This window comes from Frieseomelitta varia, unplaced genomic scaffold (genome assembly GCF_011392965.1).
Source record: "Frieseomelitta varia isolate USP_RPSP 00005682 unplaced genomic scaffold, Fvar_1.2 scaffold_984, whole genome shotgun sequence".
NCBI lineage: Eukaryota > Metazoa > Arthropoda > Insecta > Hymenoptera > Apidae > Frieseomelitta > Frieseomelitta varia.
Genome location: NW_025110794.1, coordinates 190,293 through 205,869, shown reverse-complemented (window position 1 = coordinate 205,869; position 15,577 = coordinate 190,293). Strand labels below are relative to the sequence as shown.

Sequence of the window (15,577 nt, the reverse complement as noted above, 5' to 3'; positions counted from 1 at the left end):
TACAACTGAGAAATTGCTGGGGACTTTGCAAGAAAATTATTAAGATTGTCGTTTCTTCGTTATTTTATTCAAAAGCAATGATTTTCAATAGTCCCGAGATTAAATTTCATTTAAACACGTCAAAGTGCAGATATTTATTTTAACATAAAAAAAAAATGAATACTAGGCAAATTTTTTACAATTGAGAAATTGCTCGGGACTTTACAAGAAAATTACTAAGATTATCGTTCTTTCGTTATCTTATTCAAAACCAATGGTTTCTAATAGCCTCGAGATTAAATTTCATTTAAATACGTCAAATTGCAGATGTCTATTTTAACATAAAAAGTTTAACATACAAACTGGACTCTAGGCAAATATTACCCGTGCAATTTCCCAGACACAGTTTTCGAAATCCAGCGCAGAATTACATCATTCTCAGTCGCGACGTATGAAACACATACACACGCGCGCGCGCGCGCGCGGATTCACTTTATCCCTCGGGGGTTAGAACTGTAGTCGCCGACTCGGATTCGCTGATGGAACGTCGTGAGTAATAAACGACGCCCCGCTGGAAACGCTTCGAACGATTGTTACAACCGAGAAATTACAAGACGCGGATTCGAGATATCTCGCGGTGTCTTGCCGCAAACGTTGGCTGATCGATAATTTTTAATTACCAAGCGGTCTGAATTCTCTACGCGGATAACCTTTATTGATTTAAAGCGCTTTGTCGAGGAAACTTTATTAAATGTCGAAAGAAAGAGAGAGAAAGAGAATCCTCTAGTATTTGCCGAGGACTCGGTTGTAACAACTGTCTTCAAAGTTCGTCGAGATTACCTCCTTGTCGAGGAATTGCGATTGAGTATTCCTCGAGATGATTGAATATCCTTTCGATATCGATCTGTTGAAAGTTTCATCAGAGTCGTCCAAGATTATTTTCATCGAAATTTCTCACGGATTCGAGGACACCGTTGCGAACTGTTTTACTGCCGGTCTGTGATTTATCATTTTTATTTCGACATCATTTAGTGAAATAGCCAGTTAGATTCTGCGATACGTCAGTTTTTAAAATTTGCGGGATTTTCGGGTAAAAAATCGATGGTAGAATTGACCAATTGCAATATTTTCGAAGGCATCAATCGTCCGAAAATCAAAATGAAAAGCAGAACAAGTTCGGTAATTGGGGATTGATTAAAAGCACTCTCAAATTGCTCTGCCATAAAAAAGTAAAGAACGTGATCCGAATAACACTACCCGTGGTACACGATATCTAAATACCGTTTCATTCTCATAATTCGCGAAAGAATTGTCCGCAAATATTCATTTCTTAAACGACTTAATTCATGTTCAATTAATAAATGTTCAATTTATTCAAATCCTCCTTTCATTTCACAGTATCCGTTCATAGTGAAATTTTACTTTAACGGAACTCTGTCTGTAGATGGAAGCGTCTGAAGAAAGATTACGTACAGTTTTTTAATTGGTGCATCAGAAAGAAAGAAAAATGTCTTCTGTCAAAATGGAAAATTGTCTTCTCACATTAAAAAATGAACGTTTACGCAGATACATATGCGTATGTTTTTTTCGTTGGGTAGAAATTCGTTTCCATTTCGTTGGTCTCCGAGCATTACAACGAACAATTTATTTTGGTTATTTCATACATATTTCCTTCTGTCTCTGTGCACTTTTTAAAAAATTTTTTGCAACTCCACGCATTAACATTCGGAATTGATTTCTTCTTTCTCTCTTTTTTTTCCTTTTATGAAATATAAAAATTATTCAGCTCAGTGTTTCAGTTCTAGCGATTATCCGGATTATCTGGCCAACTGTCTTGTCTGAGTCGACGATACTCGTGCAAAAAATTCATTAAATCAACATCGTAAACATTCTGCAAGAAAAAAAAAGAAATTCGAAGAGAGCGTTCTCCTCACCTTATGATCAAAGTCGGCAGGAAGATGTTGCTGAAGATCAGGCTGCCGTAAATGGAGGCCAGCGTGAACGTGCCCAACGAACCGTCGGCGTTGATCGAGCTCTGCAGATTCGTCGCCCCCATGAACGCCGTGAAATTCACCATGAACGCCAGACCGATCACCAGAACGTTCCTGGTAATGCGCCATCGTTCGCCGGGCCTGAAGCCGCCACTCTCGGTTCGCACTTTCACAAATTGTCCCGTCGCGTCCAATGTTTTGTCCAACGTCATGATTCGATTCACGTCTCGATTTTAATTACGCCCCCTCCTTCACTGTGTCTCCCCTGTCGTCGAACACGTTTTCCTTTTTTTCTTTTTTCTTTTTTTTTTTTTTTTGTGGGAGGGAATCACGTTCGACGTTGGCGCGGCATCGCATAAAAATGCGTCTCTCGCTAGGGAAACGTCACTGCCCGAGCGATACACCGAGGGTCCGACGGTGCATGATGAAATTTATTGGCAGCCTGATTGAAATATTGCCGCGATATCGCCGCGGTGAGACGGCGTTATCAATGGGTCCTCGACGAACCTACAGCACGTTGTAGGATGTAATACGATGCCCTTGGCTATCTAGCGAGCACTGGCTAACGATCCTCCAAGAGCGAAATCGCGTGCCAACGATCAACCAGGAAGTAACTCCGATCTCATAATTGCCGTTTCGAGCTTCTTCGTCGTGACCTGCAACAAAAATTTACGACCATACTGGGATGATCCTAATTGTGCCATCTTGCGTGTGTTCGCCAAGTTGGGAAATGGTTTAAGTTTTGTCTTTTTTTTTTTTTTTTTTTTTTTTTTTTTTTTTATTGTTTTTCGTTTTTTGGGCGAATTTTTATGTTAAAGTGAGCAAGATACGAAGATAGTTCGAAATTAAATCTAGAGCTCCTTTGATTTCTCGACTGAGAAGTTTGTCAAACCGAATAATTTTTGATCCATATCGAAATCGACAGATATTAAATACAGCGAGAAACAGTGGAAATTATATCATCTAAGAAAAAGGTAGGAAACGAAAGATTTGTTTCGAAAGATAAGTTTATGATTTTTTGTTTAGTTAGAATTAAAAAGACAGAAACCAGTGTGTCTCGTTCTCGGCTCAGCTTTGTTGACAATAGAACTACCTTCAAAGATTTCAATAATTTTTCATAAGATATATAAATAAAATTGTAGCCTCTATTTTTATTATAAAGTTTCTCTATCTTGTTGTCACTACGTTAATGTCTCTGGGACTTTTCTTTCGCGGCAAAAATCAACGTGAAGCAAACAGTTCAGTATCCTGCGTTGAAATTTTGAAATTCTGGCTGGGTCTCAAGTAAATTTCATCGACCAACAGCGTCCAATTATCCATCGATAATGACACACATACACACAAACAGCGCGGCGAAATAGGGCGGCGAGATAACCAGCCTGTTTACGTACCCATTGACGGGGCTATACGTTATATAGCTTTGTCCCGAGACACACGAAGGGGTAGCGCAAGCGGAGCCGACGTTCAGTATGAATGGCGAAGGAGGAAATTTATCTTGGTAAATGATCGAGCGTGCCTCATTATAAAGCAAGTTCCACTCGACGCTGTTACAAGTGCGCGCGTCACAGTGTATCATTAAGATGAAGTTGCTACATCCTGCGAACAAGTAGTAGTTTGTTCGTACTATCAGAGATGTTACATCGAGGAATTATGGGTTTATGCTTTTACCTCGTTAGGGGCTTGAGCAACACAACGATGTTGAGAGTTCAAACGCGGTGAACGTGGACGTTGGTTTACGGTTAGCTTCCTAACTTTGTCGACCCTGTTCCGCAATCTGTAACCGTCAACCGTGGATAAAAAAAAGAAAAAAAAGATAGAAAAAGAAAAAGAAACAAAATTGAGCGGACAATTTTGGAACTTTGATTTCGATCATCTCGCGACCAATCGGCTTTGTCTTAAATTTAAACGAACGAGCTCGCAAACGTCTGTCAGAGTTGTAGCTCTTGGAATTAAAGCTTCCAAAGAGTTGAAAGTGAATTATCCTTCCACCAAACTAAGTCCGCGACGGGTTATCCAAGTTTCGGAACTTGAAAGATGCGGAGGAACAGTGGAGAGTTCACGCAAGATAAACACGTTTCTTCCACGTAGTTACACGTGGATATTTTTTATCCAATTCGTTCGAGGTTTACGCTCAACGAAACGGAATCTTTTTGTCCGATAATTGACGAGAAAGATCGAGAGAGGAGTTCGCGGACATTGAAAAATGAACGAGAAAGAAGAGAAATGAAGCTCACCGAAAGGAGCCACGGAAACGTGTTAAACAACTGGTATTGCTGAAGGTTCACCTGTTAAGGAGAATAACGTACATTTCTTTGTAGCTCCAGCTCTTCTTAAAACATGGCTTTAACTGTGTATTTTTAGCTCTTCGTCGTTCTCTCGTCTTCCGCAAGACTTAAGATACTCGATAATGGAAATTGCTTGATAATAATCTTATTAAAATTCCAGGATCAGCGGCCGCGATTCATAATTCAGAAAGCAATATCGGACAATTACGAAAAAAAAGTTTGTAATGTTCAAGATGCGTTGAGCGAAATTCTGATTAAAATTTCACGAAAAATGTACTATGACCGAACGTTGTTTATTGTTCGAACCGATTTGAAAAAGACGGAGGATAAAGATCGGGAAATATATATTTTTTTTTTAATCAAAGTATGAAAATAAAATTGATACAGAGGCAATGAAATTTCCAATAAAGTAAAAGTTTCGAGCCAAGTTGAAAATATTCGATTCGGTCGCGGACAATTTTTTTAACGCGGAATCTCGAGTGATACGATAATCGTCGAGAATAAAAATGTTTATTCCAGCATTGCAACATTCAAGTCGTTGAATATGCATCGTTTGTATCGATAACTCGACGATTCGCGTGACTCTAGATGGTGATTTCAAGGTGAGCGATCGCCTTGGAAATTTTAACAGATATTGCATAAGGCATACTCCTCTCTAATCGATTAACGGATCATTTGAATAAAAGGTTCGCATTATCGAGTTCCGTCGCGTTCGCGCGTAGCGTGTCTGGCCAACACCGACTGATTCTATTCACTACGTATCTACGAGCAGATCCGGAATTCTCATAAAATTTATCCACGCTTACACGACAGCTATCCATCGAAAAAAATTATTATTTTATCTGCACTTCAGTGAGAAAATAAAGGAAAAGAAAAAATAGGAATTAACTGGGAAATTTTCGAGGATAAAGATAAAAATTACTAATCACAAATTTAATATAATTATAAATATAAAAGAGCTATCCTTCGAAAAAATTATTATTTTATTTGCACTTCAGTTAGAAAATAAAGAAAAAGGAAAAATAGGAATTAAAATAGGAATTAACTGGGAAATTTTCGAAGATAAAGATAAAAATTTAATACGATATAATTATAAATATAAAAGAGCTATCCTTCGAAAAAGATTATTATTTTATCTGCACTTCAGTTAGAAAATAAAGAAAAAGGAAAAATAGGAATTAACTGGGAAATTTTCGAGGATAAAGATAAAAATTTAATACGATATAAATATAAAAGAGCTATCCTTCGAAAAAGATTATTATTTTATCTGCACTTCAGTTAGAAAATAAAGAAAAAGGAAAAATAGGAATTAACTGGGAAATTTTCGAGGATAAAGATAAAAATTTAATACGATATAAATATAAAAGAGCTATCCTTCGAAAAAGATTATTATTTTATCTGCACTTCAGTTAGAAAATAAAGAAAAAGGAAAAATAGGAATTAAAATAGGTATTAACTGGGAAATTTTCGTGAATAAAGATAAAAATTGCTAATTACAAATTTAATACGATATAATTATAAATTTAAAAGAGAGGCATTACTGATTATAAATTTACTGCAATATATTTTATCACATTTAATCATCTTCTGAAATGAACGATCGGCTAAAGCACGAAAGAAATTTTACCGCGCAAATTGAAGTTTTACAGAATCACGTTTTTTTTTTTTTCTTTCCTTTGTTGTTCAAATACAATCGAAGAAGTGACTAACACGACGAAAATTAAGAATCAGCGTGTACCTTGAACTGACTAGTTAGTACCATTGGAAAAAGATAGAAGCAATTGTTAAACATCAGATAGGATCCGCTTAGACACGCGTAGACGATCAGTATCGAGCGTGTCTGATATCGTGATGTATGATTATCCGAGCACGCACGAACGTCCTTCAAGATCCGTATCCTTGCTCCTTTCACGCGTTCTGGGACTGGATACATTTTCAGTCTCTATAAACGCGTCTAACTGCCGGTCTTGCCATTAAAGCATTCCAACCGGTTAGTATAAATTGTGTGCGTTGACCTAGCGAATGAAACGAGCGTGCGAGGTGCGAATGTGTATTTGAAAGGAACGATTCTCGATGCACGTGTCGATGCACGAGGAAACTTTGTTCGACTCTTTGAAACGACTATTTTTGACTAATTGGCCTCGAGGCAGATTTCACTCGAAGCATTCTTTTCCTCTTTTTTTTTTTTTTAACATCCTGTGTCTTCTAAGGATGAGCCTTCTAGCAGTGTTCAAGAGATCGCCATATTTCTCTATTATCTTCATTAGGCAAACTAGAGCAAGAGAGACACCGAGGAATTTGAAGGTTGAGTAAACATTTACAGCAAACGAGTTGCAGAAGGGCAATTTTGTAAGAAAAACACGACGAGGTAGGAACTAATGTGATATTAACAGAGATCGTGGTGCTCTTTAATCCTTTCGGTACGGCGTTCATGAGGCCACCATGAGTTTGTTTTACCGAGCGCGCACGTATCTAAAGCGTGAAGGATCGTCCATCACTTGGGAACACTGAGGGTTAATAGCGCTGGGAATCGAAATACTCTTGCCTTGAATATTAACAGCGAAAAGAGAACACTGGATCTTTATTTTCCTAAGAAAAAAAAACAGAAGAAAAATATCACCGTTCGTAACAAAATATTAAAGTAACTTTGACGGTGAAATTTAATTAATTACCCGAAAGAACGTGAGAGAAACGTGATTTCAAACGAAAGATTCACGAAACAACGCGCTGTCGACGTTGCTGAATCAATTTGTTCAAAGAGGTCTCGCTAATTATTTCCAACTCTCCTTGCGTCGGAGCGATTTTGTCGTCCGTAGGCCAAGATACGCGTGTCCCACTATCGAGAAATTAGAGGGGAATTAGCATAACCGGATTCCGCAGAAACAGAAAAGCTATTAAGTATGTTGGAAACTCGGCTTATGATTCGATTACGTTCTCCGTTTTAGAGGAAACCTCGAGGAGCAACAACGACGTTCCGAACTACGTCTAACATTTTCCGTCCATTTGCATAGTTATCACGTTTCCCGGAGTTCCGACGGAGAAGCTCGAAATTAGAAGACGATATCTATCGATACGGATATCGATAGTCTCCCTCGAATGCTATAGAAGAATGTAATAAATCTATATAAAGAAATCTATATGAACAATATAATAAATTTACTGTAAAAAATAAATTCTACTATAAAGAATAATTTCTACTATCTCTAATATAAAATTCTACTATAAGGAATAATTCTATGAATTTATTATGTAATATATATTGTAGTAGATTTACAGAATTATACAAATTCTACTAGAATAAATTCAATGCAATTCTATGCAATATATATCTATATGTAATAAATTATACCACACAACGAGTTCTGAAAACTTGTCGTTTAAAATATTCAAAATCAAAAGTTGCTTATAAATAATAAAATCACGAACGAAACGATCCTAGTTACCTTGCTCGATCGAAGTAAAAGAAATAAAGAAATCCGTCGAAACGAAATGAATTAGTTTTGTCGCCGAGTAAAAAAAAAATCGGCGCTATTAAACTGGAATGGCGGTCGTTGCAATTGGTCTCAATTTATTGGTCGATTAGCGCGTCGTTTCTGCGATAGAACGACTTAACACGGGGATTTATTTCGAGTTCCCCGTTCCCCGTGACGTTTCGAAATTGTAATCCCGGCGAACCGCCACGGGAACAACCGTGCACCCTCCTCCGCCGTAGCAGATTTATGCTTTGATCCAAGAACCGACGATCCCCGAATTTCCGAGATTTTAATCAACAGCGGGCCAACGATTTCGACTCGCGCCACTGGTAGTTGTGTAATTTCGTTTAAAATCCCCTAAAATGTTCTTTCGCGCTTTACCAATCAGTGAAAAGTAATTTCCAAATTATCGTGTTAATTTATCATGCGTGGCGACAGTTTCGAGGGTGAAATCCCGAATAATTCATCGACTTTTGGTCTCGTAACCGTGACTCCCTGAGAAAGACGACGGTCGATACGTCGAGTGGCAGTCGATACAAGAATTGCAAACAGATAACGAAACGTCAGTCGAACGGAGGATGTCTCAGTCGCGCTGATTGGAATTTCTCTGCGAGCGGAATATTTTCCGAACGGGGAAGGGAGGAGGAGGGGGAAGATTCATCCGCGCGACAATTTCTCAATAATTTTTTTCCCCGTGTTCGAGGAACGAACGACGGAGGCCTCGATGTTTATTGCAATTTCTTCATTGGACGGACGGTGACGCAAATTCTAATTCGCAATTAACGGAATGTAATGAGGGGAACGCCAAACACGGCCAAACGGATAAGAGTTAATTGCGTTTCACGGCGAACGAACGAAATCATACTTTTTCTTTTCTTTTCTCTCTCTCTCACTTCCTTCATTTTCGATATTGAAATTACTCTATTAATTCCTGTAAGTTTACAAAGTTCAAAATATTTAAATTTTTATTATATAATTAAAATATTACTCATTCTATAATTAATGTAATTAATATTATAAATAAAAATAATAAAATTACATTAATTATATTAATTAATAAAAATTTAAATATCTTAAATATAAAGTTATAGGAACAAACAAAGTGACTTCGATATCAAAAATTAAAAATAATAATCTTTTCTAAAATGGAAAAAAAGAAAAGGTATTGAAAATGGTAATATAAATTTAAAAATTGGATTAAATCCACATTCAAATGGAATTTTTTTTCTAAATTAATTTTTCACTTATTGAAAAAAATTTATTCAAATTAAATATAAATATTGAAATATATATGAGAAATAGAATAAATATTATATATATATATATAAATTATATATATATTATAATATATATAAATTTTTTAATCGAAAATTAAATGTAATATTATTATACTATGTATATTGCGTCAGTCGTGGAATAATCGTACCGCGAAATTACAGAGTAATTCTAACAAATAAACCACGAAACATTAATATAAAATTATCAAACATTAATATAAACATCATCGAACAGGCAATTTTAATACGTACCTCTACGAGTTGAATGATATATCGTCAGCCGTGAGGAACGCCAACTATTCAACCGCGCAAATCACAGAAAATATTGTATTTCAGCACCGTAACCGAATCCCGCATTAGAGAGATTGAGGTTCGTTTCTATCGGGAATATTTGATAATTTTCGGCACGCGATTTTCGTTTCGTTCTGCCTCGTTCCCGAGGATTCTCTTTTGAAGAGAACGAATCACCGCATGGACACGGAGTTGCAAATTTCCTCTCGATAATTTTACAATTTTATAAAACCGTGGACGCGGTTCCAACTTGATACATTTTGCCAATTACCGAGACAGAAGTTATTTTGTAAATGACTTGATAACCTCACCTTTGAATCGATCTTCTTCGTATCTTTCCTTCAAACTCTTGACGACACTCCGCCAATTTCTTTCAAGCTCTTTCTCTTCTCTGTTCAAAGTGGAGCCGCGAATCGTTCCTCGCACACGGGTGTAACGCAACGAACAAAATAATACTGATCGGACATGGAACCGCCAACCTTCATCCTGCTGTGCCCCACCTCGCCGTCTTTTCACTGCGTGAGAACACCGAGGTACAGGTGTGTATTTGAGTAGGGATTTCGACGTTTCTCGCGAGTCGAACCGCCGGCTCTGTATTTCAAACACATGGTCGACCGTTGATCCGAGGATTCTGCCACTTCCTCGTGGATTTGGACGCGACACGAGGTTCGAGAAAGAAACTCAGCGCGTTTGGTTTCCCCCCTTCTTCCCCCTCCCAAGAAAATCGATCAAATCGAAACTGCAACGCTGAATTTTTCCACCTCTGTGTTTCCCTTTTTTCCAATTTACAATTTACGAATTGTCTTTCGTCGAATTATGCCTCTTGTTAAATATTGACAAGTTGACACGCTGAGCCTACTAAATAGAAGTTTGTATTTGTAACGACACGTAAGCGTGTACACCGCGAGCAGTGTTTGTGCAACGTACGATAACACGCTTCGCCTGCAATCAAAAGATTATGATAATTCGTTTGTGAAGTTTTTCAGTAATTGCATTCTTAACAACTTCTTTAATAGATAAATGATTATTACGCTTGTTATCGTCTGAATGATCCAGAGTTGTATGGAGTGATATCCAAAGCAAGGCCAACTCGTGCAATTATTATCAACAATCGAACGTAAGAAATATCGGCGATTCTTTCTTGCGTGAATGTTCCAAACCGTGATCGAGGAGTATGAATCAATGACAGCTTAATGACAGCTGTGACAGTGGTCATTTAATTGCTTAATTAAATGGAATTATGATAATCAGATGCTTCTCTCTCTCTCTTCTTCCGGTTGTAAATGCGGACACGCGTATACGGTCTTCGTACGAACGCAACGGTGACGTAAGATTTTTATTCGAGAGATCTCTATCGAGGCACGTTCTCGTCGAATTAATTATACGCGTTGTTGCAAATATCCTGGAAAGCGTACGAATCGTGGGAAAATAGATTCTTTTCATATTGGCCAATGAGCGAAATGTCGCGAATATACAGGGTGTTTCGTAACTTGTGGGAGCCCACTTCGGGAGCTGATTGTACGCCTAAAAATAATGAAAAAAGTCATATAAATATATTTCCTATCTGTCTTCGTTTATGAGATACAATGAATTTTCTGTTTTAACTATTTTTAGAAAAGATGCGCGAAATGACCACGTTGCATTTGAAGACAAGCCTGCACGCGTCTTGTCATTCATCTGGTTACTCTCTCTATCATTCCTGGTGTTTCTCGAATTNCGTATACAATAGATTTTAAATGTCCCCACAAATGAAAATCTAATGGATTCAAATCCGGAGAACGAGCAGGCCATGCAATAGCACCTCCACGACCAATCCATTAATTTTTTAAAGTAATTTTTTAGGCAATTTTTAAATCAACACTTTGCAAATAAATTAAAGTTTAATTAAAGTTACGCGGCACACGTCAGATATCAAACGTGTCCATTAATCGTCGAATCCATTAATCGTGCCAGGCTTCTCGTGCCTTCTCTAACAGAACAAAAAATTCCTTCGGAATCCGTTTTAAACGGAAGCCTGAGCCTTGATTTATCCGCGTCCTCCGCGAGAATCGTTACTTTTGTTTCCGAGTACTTTCTTCGGAAAGATAATTTATGAACAGCCATTAAAAACAGTCATCGTGATAAACGAGCATAAGTTTCGTTTGAAATCTGCTTTCGAGTCGAATATTTTCCTAATCGCCTGTAGCGTTGAATGGAAAGAGGAACAATTAAAATGTAACTACACGTCGTCATGATGAGTTTCTTAATCAATAGATAATTTCCACAAAAAAAAAAAAGAAAAAAAAAAAAGAAAGAAAGAAAATGAAAAACCAATTGAAATATCGATTCTCGGGGCGATACACAGTTTGGAGTTTATGTTTCATCGGGGAACACAAACGCGTGAAATCACATTGGCATTTCTGCGTCGTAGGGTATCTCTCGGTAATACAACTTGACAGTTTGTATGTCCAGGAAATTGGCCTCGATAGATAACTAGCGCCGCGGCAACAATAGCTGGCCACCGAAGTTTCCATTTCTCGTTGTTTCATCTTCCAGGCAGACAATGGAGATTGAATTACACGTCCACGTTTGCGCGGAAATTCGGTTATTTATTAATTGTTCTCGTTCGGCGTTCGACTATTTCGCCCTGTAATATTATCGCCCTGCGAGTTACCACTTGTGGACGTAATATTACGCTGCGCGGGAATAATTCCGCACCCGGGAATGCAGGAAACGAGTGAATATCGGAAGGTAATGTAATATAAACGTTCGAAATCTGCTGATTTATGCGGACTTCTTATTCTTATCATTTAATTGAGATCGTCAAATTATTAATTGACGGCAGAGATTAATTTTTCTACCAGCAGATTAATTATTAATTTCTGTTAATTACTAAAAGTTGGGTTACTGTGAACGAGATATCTCGTGACTTAACTTTCATAACTTCGAAGGTTTCTGTAAATGAGATATATAGTCGGTGATAACGGTAAAGGAATTGAGATTACCGAATGAACGCTGCGTCTTGCAAATTGACTTTTATTCAAATCGTTAGACGAGCTTTTACAGTGAAGAAACATTCTGCGAATTACTTCACTCGTCAAGGAGATTCTTCCAACAGGAAACCTTATTTAACCTGTGTTTTTTTTTTTGTTTTAAACAACAAATTTCCATAACGGTACGCGCAGTAAATGATAAAATGTTAAAAGCAAATATGAATCTCATAATGGAGATTCACGTGTGAGTTTACCGTAAATATTTAGCCTTGTTCCTTAACTAAATATTTTATGAAAAAAAGAAAATAGGACAAAAGACAGCAATTGGGTACTATAAATTTTAATTACGTCGGCGCTTTGTTAATTATTTACAGTCGGAAAGGTCTACAATAACTTTTATCGTGCGTGCCGCCATTACGTCGGTGATAAACCGTCGTAAATAATCGAGATAGTCATCGTTGGCTGATAATACACCGCTCGGTCGAATTAAAAGTTTCTGACTGCGAGATACAAGCACGTACATGTACGTATGCTCGGGAGCCAATTTATAATTAACGTGCGAAAGTTGGGGGTTAGTCGGTGCCGGGTATCGAGCTCGGGTATAATTAAACCTTTCTCTGCAACACACTGGTAGTTGAACAATTTTTTTAAAAATATACCAAAATTCGATCCGGCCATTTTCCAAAAGGAGAAAAAAAAAAAAAAATACTCGTATTTCAGAACTTGATACCGTATTTCTCCATCGGGTCGAAGTAACCTGATTCATTCCCGTAATTAACGGTGACAATTACGCAGCGGATGAATAATAAATGCGATGGAATATTTATGAGAGCGGTCGATCAATTATTTAAAATCATTTCGCGTTCGCTGTATTATTTACCAGAGGCGATTAAAAAATCAATGAATCCATTATATATATGAGATCGAAAGTGTCCGAGCGAGTATTGCATCGTGCTTTCATTTACAATCGATTCGCGGTTTAATTTTAATATCTCGTTTGTTGCTCGTGTTTGCGTTTAATTTCTTTAAAAAAATCTCTGTAATTAAATATACCATGTTTCCTGTAAAGTTAAACAACGTTATCTATAGCTACAGCGTAGAAAGGAACGCGTGTTAATCAGAAATCGTTTGTGAACGACCAACTCGGTTTTTGCAGTTCGTTCTCATTCATAAACCGGTACGCAGATTTTTCCCTCCCATTTTCCTGGATAAACAAGTAGATTCGGGATCAAGGAGAAAGTTTCAACAAAGCAACGAGTTCGCTCTTCGTCGGAGACTCGGCGATGAGGCACGATAAAGCTTTGGAAAAATGTAAAAGGAATTACAGGGGCATCGGTATAAAATCCGAGCTGAGAAGTAAGATAGAAAAGAAGGACGAGAAACGAGTTTCCGAGTGGAGGATTTGCATACTCATTCCCTTCGCTCGTGATCGCGCGTTAATTAAATTTATTTCGAATCGAATTATCACGAGGCAGTTTCCGCGTACTCGTTTTGAAATTCAACAAAGGGATGCGTGGCGAGATTTATTATATTAATCACATACAAAGATTGCGCTTGAATGACGTGCCACGCATCCCGAGAATATTTTGTCCCAATTTGCAACATTTTCTCAGTTTTAAGTATATTTAAATGTAATCAGGCAGAACAAATGATAAGTTTATTACTTCTTAATAATTTCTATCGAGTGATATCGTACGGACGAGTTCAAAATAAAAAGAAAGCGACGAATTATTGTACACGGCTCGGTCACTCGTTATGGTCCGCAAACCAGTTGCCAAAATGCAACATTTTCTCAGTTTTAAGTATATTTAAATGTAACCCAGGCAAAACAAATGATAAGTTTATTACTCTTTAATAATTTCTATCGAGTAATTATTGTATACGGTCACTCGTTATGGTCTGCAAACCAGTTGCCAGCGCAAGGATGATCATCGCGACCAAATCCACGAGATGCAAGATACATATATTACAGCGTATATTATTTGTAAGCTTTTTCAAATGCCTCATTGACGAGATTGACCGCTCGTATGTCGAAGAAAAAGAGATTGATTGATGAAAATTAAAATCTTGAAACAACGACGCGTGTTTTCAGGAAAAAGAAAAAAAAAAACAGAAATTTCCAGTCTCGCAATAGAGATTGTTCGCGTAGTTCCTTTGGTAGTGGCGGGTGTATTCGATCCCTGTCAGTCGCGATAATTCAGTATTCAAATTGAATTCATTCTGTGCTTCTTTCACACAGTCTCGTATCGAAACAGTGACAAATATTTGCCCGTCGACGACAAAGCTACGTTTATTTTTCATTTGTTGGAACACCGTCGAGCGCAAACGTTTCTCGTCGGTACACGACTCGCGAGGCCAATCGCTGGAAATTCACTCGCAATGAGCACCAAGTTCGTTTCTTAACAATTCGACGAGGACATTTCGCATGCAATTTTCCGCGCAACGATTCGATGATTTTAACTTCGAACTCGCCCGTAGAGTTTCATTAATAGTTCCCTCAAATATTTGACAAGAGAAAGATCCGTGAAAATTTTTCACAAAACTTCATTTGGCTTTCATAGGCTCCATTATTTGAACAACTCGTGGCTCGGGCTGCGAAACGAGCAAATTTTTCCAACCAAAAAAGAAAAAAAAAAAGAAAAAAGAAGAAGATTGATTCGTTCTCAGTGATTTCGCGTGACCGAGAAATATGAAGCGAACCCGCGAGATTTAGCGACGTGGATTCCAGCTGGGGAATCGATTTATTTCTCGCGAGTATTTTGCGTATGCTTCATTAATCCGAATGATGTCCGCAAACGATTTGGAAAGCGAAAGTCGATTAGAGAGATATGACGGTCGCGAAATATCGGCGAACACTGCACGCGGAGACCGCTGAAAATAAATTTCCAGCGGCGTTGGATTAGAATTTCAAATAAACCGCGGGAATCGCAGGGAGCAGGAGAAAAAAATGTTTCGGGTGCTAACAAACGAAGGGTTCGTGTGTACTTTGCAGATAGATAGATAGAGAGAGAGAGAGAGAGAGGGGTGAAAGTGGTGTCTCTGAATGAGAAAATTGGCCGAGCGAACAACAAAAAGGGCGCGCAAGAAGCATTACGCAAATATCGACTCGAGGAACTGACGCGTTCGTACCGGAGATCGAAAAAGTTAAGGAACATCCGAATAGATTCCATTTGAATCTTTGTCGAACTTTTTTTCGAAAAGTGTCCCTACGAGAACAGATAAATAAACATTCGTGGAGATGAAAGATTCAGGTAGGATGAGAATTTGTAAAATTTGTCTGTCGAGTGAACGAATGATTTGCTCATTAAT

General features: G+C 37.8%; 1 protein-coding gene across 1 annotated transcript in view; it reads right to left on the bottom strand.

The window, feature by feature from the left end:
• LOC122538314 (UNC93-like protein) overlaps nucleotides 1–9,884 on the bottom strand; it is an 18,726-nt gene extending 8,842 nt beyond the window's left edge. Inside the window, exons 1-2 of the mRNA XM_043672272.1 lie at nucleotides 9,608–9,884; nucleotides 1,914–2,626 (exon numbers count right to left, since the gene is read on the bottom strand). Of these exons, the coding sequence (XP_043528207.1) occupies nucleotides 1,914–2,182 (269 nt within the window). The 5' untranslated portion in view covers nucleotides 2,183–2,626; nucleotides 9,608–9,884. The remainder of the gene's footprint in view (nucleotides 1–1,913; nucleotides 2,627–9,607) is intronic.
• Nucleotides 9,885–15,577: the final 5,693 nt, after the last annotated feature.